We start from the raw sequence: 7,199 nt of genomic DNA, 5'->3' as shown, positions 1-7,199 counted from the left end.
GTTTATGAAGTCTTAATTAAAATATTTGATTTTGAATTTGTATAGTAATCTTAACCTGACTTTCTGGGAAATCTTGTTGGAGTAGTGTTTTGATGGAGGGGGAATATTTTTACTTGTAGAACTTCATGTACTGTTGCTTTCATATTTCTGCTGCCACAGCTTGTCTGCGTCTCTAATCTGTTTTATATAGTGATGGCACACTACTTAAATAGCAGTATCAGGGGAAAAATGGGAAAGTTTAGTGTGGGAAGTACGCAGAAATATGAAGCTAAGCTAAAAGGAGAAATGTACTTTGAAACTTGGCACAACAGCATTTTCCAGTAAAGTGTCCTATTATTTGGGAAAATCTGTTGTATTTGGTTCGCAGCGTATCGAATGTGATTTCTTTAATTGTTCCTAGGTGTTTATAATGTGCATATTTTTTAAAGGAACTAAAAAATGGAAAGCTATTTGCAATGTATTTTGCGCTTTTTACACAAAACTTGTCAGAAATTGTACTTTTGAAATGCAAAGCCTCAAGGTTATGCTTTCAGTTTGACTTGATTCACTCAAGAACATGACTTCAGTGATTTATGCTGGGAAGTGTTTGTGGACAACTGAAGAGAGAATTGCAATTCCCTCGCAAAGTGTAGCACATCCAGTTTATTAACTGGATTTCATTGTTTAAGTGTTAAATATTAAACACTGATACACTGGTGTTCTCAGTCTTTTCAGCATTTCAACCAGATGGACGTGACAGTTTGTAAGTTGCAGTAGTTGCTTCTCAGTTTAAAGCTGTGCAGGCTGCTTACCAGCTTTTATGTTTACTGGAGATTTTTCTCAGCGTTCGTAGACTGAAAAGTAATAAAATAGGAGTTGTATTCTCTCAAAGTTCTGAACCACAGAATATACCCCTTCCCGTGGAATTCTGGAAAGGACTTCCAGAAGCTACAGAGATTTCACTTCTGCATTAGCTCTGCATACTGAAAACACTCTAAAAACAGTTTTGCTCTGAGACTGTGCGTTTTTATTTATTATAGGTATGCTTATTTCTTTCTAGATTTTGATGTACAAAATAGCATCTAAACAACTTATTTTCATTCTTTCACAGGCTGCTGAATCAGGAATAATAAAAGTGAAAACCATTGCTGCGCGGAACACTGATATTTTGGCAGGTAATTATTTGCAATGCAATGGGAAAAATAAACTTGGGTTGCAGATGCCTTGGATGCACAAAATAATCCTACATGTCTTCTATATCAGTGATGCTTTACTTTTTGGCACCTAGCAAAAAATCCAGTAGTATGAGAATTTTTTAATACTGCTTCTGTTTCATGTTAGTGCCTTACTGATGCTGAGGAAGGTCTCCATTTTCAGTTGTGGCTCTACAAAAGTAACCATCCACTTAGAAAAACAGGATTAAATGCTTAGGCTCCAAATTCTCCGTAACTTATTCCCTGTCTGCCTTCACCACAGCTGTTGTTGAGTGCTCTGTGTGGAGTTGTGCAGTATGCTCCTCATCTGTGTGTTTAGTATGGGAGTCCAGCCTTTGGACACTTGGACCTGGCAGGCAAAATTCCATCTTAATCTGAGACAAGGTCATTCAAGTGCAGATGTACCATTGCCTTGAGGGACAGGAGATATCTTGTGAGTTGCAGCTTTGTAAGTGCTTAAAACAGTATCTGTGATTTTTTTTCAGCTGTCTTAAGTAGCATGTAAATTGATGGCTTCTTGCTGATTGCTGCTGAAGCCTTTGGCGAGATTTGAATGTCCCTGTATGAGTATTTCAGTGTCTACCCCAGCTGTAGTCAGAATCCTTACAATGCTGAATTATTTGAAAGGTCCAAATGAAATAGATGTGTCGCTGTTTCTTGTTTTGAGGTATGTAAATCAGATATTGGTAAGGAGGCACTTTCTAGAATGACTTGAATTAGCAGTCCCACCCCTCAATATTTCACTTTAATGCCTCTTTTTTATTTATTTTCTTTGTTTTACTGCTGTCATGAATGCTGACATAAGTGGGAAAGCTATGCCAGGTAATGTCAGCTATGCATCAAAATACACAAATGAACAAGAGAAATCTCTAGTTAGCCATTTGGGAAGCTGTCAACATTCTTTGGCATATTACTGTGTATGAACTTCGTATTTTAGAAAGCTAGCTTGTAATCCTGCAAAATTATTTGGATTTTTTTAATCTTAATTTCAAAGTGGAGAGATGTGAAAGATCACTGAGTTTGGCCATGGATAGGCAGTCTTTTATATTTTGAGGGAATGCATTCTGTTATTGGTTGAATTTTGTAAGTACTTTTCCTTTGGAAGCTTTAAGCTAGAATGTAGTCAGCATTTATGTCATTCATGAAAAATAATGCAAAGATTTGTTGTTTTGAGGTTTGGAAAACCAGCAGGTCCTAGAAGTTATTTTGATTACTCAATCTTTGCTAATAGGACAGGAACTTTTTCCCAGTAAGAAACTGTGGAACAGATGGGAACATACGCTTTGCCTGCACATTATCCTAACGTTCCACAATTTAAACATAATGCCATACAACAGTCCCAGTTCTTTATGCAATCTTGTCTTTTCTGAGGTATCAATCGTAAACTAATCTTGTAGACAAGTTAATGCCAAGATCTCTGATATCTCCTACGTGCTATTTAAAACTTTTTTGGAGGAAGATAGTATATATACTTTAGTAATAATAAAGCTCCAAAAGGGTACTGTAACTGTAAAATCTAGTGAAGCAAGTACTTTTTCACTGCTAGATGATTTAGGAACATCTACTAGACACTCTAGTAATCTGAATAAGTATTTTGATCAGGATATGATTTTTCTTTATATTTTGATGTAAACTGTCCTTTCACTAAAATAGATGAGAACAACTGTATCATATTGTTTCGAGTAAGCTGAGTCGATGCTTTCTTGAAGCATTACACTATGTAGGATTATAATTTTTGGGAAAATAGTTGCAATCTTAAAATGACAAATACATAGAGGTAATATTATGTATGGTGAGATGCATTTAATTTGCCAGAGCTCTGAGGTCATTGATGTAACTTCTGTTTTTCTCTTGGAAAAGTTAAGTAGAACAGTTTCAAAGTCTTCATGCTTGGCAATCTGTATGTGCTTTATAATTTATTTATGAGAGTTTGAATAACTCCAGAAGGAAAGTCAGCTTGTACTTTACATCACAGGAGATAAATGTGAGAAATTATTTCCACGTGGCTCTGAGATGTGCGATTCATGCTTTGTTTCAGAATTTCTTTTAGAAAATTAGAGTTATAATCTCACTGATGGAATGAAGAAATAAATTTACTTTCCCAAAACTTCTTTTTGGAAATTGTTCATTATGGTAAAATTATTTTTAATATATTCTTACATAATTTTGTAGCAAAATGGAAGCAGACCTGGATATAAGAAAATGCTTTAGTATTTTAAGACTGAAGCTAATAAAACGATCAGTATCAAACCAGATCTACGAAACACTAATTTTTAAGCTTCATAAAGTAAAAATCCTTGTACAGATCCTATTGTGAGATTGTTTTTAGTGGATTATAGAAAAAATAATGTAAGAGGCTTAAATTTTAATTTTTCTTGTTATTTATTAACTTGTGCCATTTTTGCCATTCAGGACTTTATCAAGAATCATACGTTAAGGATAAATGTTTTGTGGTATTTTTTTAAAAATTTCTGCTTTCTTCTTTCTGCTTGATGGTTAGAATTTAGTGGTAATTCAGAAATTTATGAGTGAAGAAGAATTTGTGCCCATGTTAGAATGAGGTCTCTAGGCTCTGTCGGCCATGTGTTGGAAGTGTTCATAGACTATAAAGGCAGCTTAGACATCTAGCCCAGTTGCAGACACACTTAGATGCCTAAATTACATGTCTTAATTGAGAATTCCAGTTTTGATGAAGTAGCCAATATTTTGTTCTTAATCTGGTTTTACAGTATATTTTAAAAACAGGTTTATTTGCTTTGAAGTGAAGTGAAGCCATTTAAATCAAAGCAGATTGTTAAGCAGGCAGTGAACCTATGTATTCATTCACATGTATGCTGACATTTTAATTGGTTTTGATTTGGTGCAAAGTCAGCCTCTGTCAACTGTACATAGAGCCTGTACTGGCTCTGAAGAGGCTGACGAAACTATGGACTGTGTATGTGTTAATATCGCCCTGTAAGAACTATTACCTTAAAGAAAGTTGGCATCTATAATTTATAGTAGCCTGTTTGTTTTGTAGAAACTTGTTAGTCATGTTAGTTAGTGCATCCGTGGAAAAATATCATTAAAATATATTTTTAAAGCTTTTACCTTGATGTTTGTTTGTTGTTGTTTTTTTTTCCAAATCAGTTGTAGTGACACCTAAAAATAAACCCTCTTGGGAGACCCTCAGATTGCTCAACAGGAAAAATAAAATTGGTCATGTTTGCATTTATATGCGAGCATGTATCTTTTGTTTGTGTTTTGTGTTTGAAAAATGTGTGTGAAACTTTCATGAACACATTTCTCTTATTATACATGGCCTGAAACACAGTGAATGGCATCCAGTGTAAGAACACACAATGAACTTTAGACTGTGAGGAAATTTTTTTATATCTGAAATGGTGATGAACACCTAAAATCTTAAAAGTTTGCATGAATCAACAGCCACACACACAAACAGAAAAGCAGTCATTGGTCTGAGTTATGCTTTCTGTTAATCTTTCAAAAATACTTTTTTATTTTATTTTATGAAGTTTATCTCAGATTTATAGAATTACTTTCATGAGGAAAAACTCTTTATGTAGGATATTGTGTTCATTGTGAAGATTTTTCTCCATTAGAAAAAAAAGTTCATGAAACTTGTATTTTCTCCTGACAAGGCTTCATTTTCAGAAGCTGCGCTTTCTCCCTTAAACACTGGTTGAAAAATCCACAGCCAGGTGTACGTACCCATGATACAAACAGTCCAGTCTCTTTCCTCTCCTGTTTTGTCAGTGGCATTTTGCTCTTCCGCTTTGTTCCATGTGCTTTGAAATGTCTCTTCGTGCCATGCTTTCTGTTGCTTTTGAATTTGGTGCTGAGGTGAAGCAGAGCAGAAGGAGAAGGCCTCCAGCCTGAGGCTGGTCACCGCTGCAGGACCACAGAGAGCTCTGGGGCAGGCAGAACCTTAAAGCTTCTTACCAACCAAATGGGCTCGAAGTGGACGTTTTGGATTTGGAAAGGCAAAGTCACTGGAGTGTGTCAGAGAGAAAGTGCTTGGGATTTGAGCCTCAGCCAGGGCAGTTCTGGAAGTGAGCTGTGGCAGCCCAGTGTCTGCCTTCAGTTGGCTTTTCTCTGTGGTGTAAGAGTAAATCCCAAATTTCCAAGACTGGAGGTTGCTTTTTGTTAATAGGTATGATTAACAAATTTGAATGTATTCTTCCAAGTATTAAACACTGACTTCTTCCGTATCTCTTTTTGAAAGCACTGAAAGAGAACAGCTCAGAGGTAGTTCAGCCTTTTCTAATGGGTTGTGGAACAAAGGAACCAAAGATCACTCAGCTGTGTCTAGCTGCCATACAGAGGCTCATGTCCCATGAAGTTGTTTCAGAGGTAAGATCAGTCTTTATATAAATACATAAATATTTCAGTGTGAGAAATGTAGGCCTCAAACTGAAGGTCAATGCTTTTTTTTTTTTTTAGGAGGCTGTTTATATTGTAATTAACATAGTCTGCAAAATAGTTTACACGTATCTGTTTTTAAAAAGTTGTAATTTAAGAGAGAACCTTTTTGACAATAAAAAAAAAGGTGAGGAAACACTGTTAGTAACTTCTAGAAGGAAATTCCTGAAAATTCAACACCGCTCATTTAGTTCACATTCTTACACTGCAGGAACAGAACATGTAATGATCCTTGATAAATAAAATTCTTAAGACTGCATCCACAAAATTTACTCTGTGTGATAACATTATGTATGATGTTTTTGTTTCACTTTACTTTTAAAAATCACATAAAATGGATACATATTTCCTGTAAATGTAAATGTCATTATGTATTATGGTACTGCATTTACAGTGTGTGAAGAAGCTGGTGAAAATAGTACTGTTAAAATGTACCTTCAGTTGTGCTTGCATAGTGTAAAATTACACTGTTTTTTGTCTGATATGAATTAATTTTGAAGGTAAAATTTCTTTGTACTGTTTCTTCTGTACTTCATTTTCTATTTGGAAGTATGTGCTTTAATTTGGACTATGCTTTAAGAGATTTCTACAATCCTTTAAAAATATTTTGGGAAGCTTGTGACAATGAAATTGGGTTTATGTTCTGAATGTAATCCTATTGTGTTGACAAACAGGAAATTCAGTTATGATACGCATTTATGAGAGTGCTATTCTTACCAGTGTATGCACAGTATATCAGCACGTAAACATCTTAACTGTTAGCAAAAAATTATTTCCTTACAGGCTGCAGCGGGAAACATTATTAATATGCTTTGGCAACTGATGGAAAATAGTCTTGAAGAACTTAAATTGCTCCAGACAGTTCTTGTACTTCTAACAACTAATACAGTTGTGCATGATGAAGCACTGTCCAAGGTAAGAATTTTTTAGTGCCAACTACTGTGCTTACAATAACCAAGAGAAAAACAGGGAGAAACTTTATGTAGGAAGCATTTGAGAACTGTAGAAGAGGAAAGGCTTTTCTTGATTCTGTTGTGTCCCTGTTGTCTTTATGTCTAGACTCTATCTCTAGATAGAGATCTGTCTACATTAACTGGGTAGCAAATGTTCTTCAAGCTTCAGTGTTGTTGTTTTATCAAGTTTGAATCTAGGCTTAAGAAGGAGACAGTTACTGTTTAAGTCAACCGTAACTTTCCCCTCCGCTTCTTATCACTGCCCTCATTTATTCTTCTTTCCCTGTCTCCGTATATCCCCTTATTAGGTTCTTGATATCTACATCCTAGTTCACTTAACCTTTTCTCTGTGTGTATTCCAAGCACATTTTTCACCATTCTGTGTTTGTTCATCTCTCTGATGTCTAGAAACTTTCTTCTTTTGGACACCAACAACAAGAGCATGTGGGCACAGCAGTGTCAAATAAGTAGGAAAGGTCTTTCCCAGCACGTCTTTCTCCTGTCTTGTATCCTGATCCAGAAGCATGCTCACATAATACAATTACCGGAGAATCTTAATTGCTGTACTTCTAACAATTTCCTTAACACAGTTAAAATCTAATACATTTAGAAATACGTAGTTAAATTTGGG

General features: G+C 35.4%; 1 protein-coding gene across 3 annotated transcripts in view; it reads left to right on the top strand.

Annotated features, from left to right (window-relative positions):
- Window positions 1–1,081: 1,081 nt before the first annotated feature.
- Window positions 1,082–7,199, top strand: part of MON2 (MON2 homolog (S. cerevisiae)) — a 55,273-nt gene continuing 49,155 nt past the window's right edge. For all 3 annotated transcript variants that reach the window (XM_010194401.1, XM_010194400.1, XM_010194399.1), the window contains exons 1-3: window positions 1,082–1,154; window positions 5,419–5,546; window positions 6,399–6,530. In XM_010194401.1, the coding sequence (XP_010192703.1) occupies window positions 5,460–5,546; window positions 6,399–6,530 (219 nt within the window). In that variant the 5' untranslated portion in view covers window positions 1,082–1,154; window positions 5,419–5,459. The remainder of the gene's footprint in view (window positions 1,155–5,418; window positions 5,547–6,398; window positions 6,531–7,199) is intronic.

This window comes from Mesitornis unicolor, unplaced genomic scaffold (assembly GCF_000695765.1).
Source record: "Mesitornis unicolor isolate BGI_N332 unplaced genomic scaffold, ASM69576v1 scaffold20161, whole genome shotgun sequence".
Classification (NCBI taxonomy): Eukaryota; Metazoa; Chordata; class Aves; order Mesitornithiformes; family Mesitornithidae; genus Mesitornis; species Mesitornis unicolor.
The sequence above is the reverse complement of the archived record's forward strand: the minus strand, read 5'-3'. Positions and strand labels throughout refer to the sequence as shown.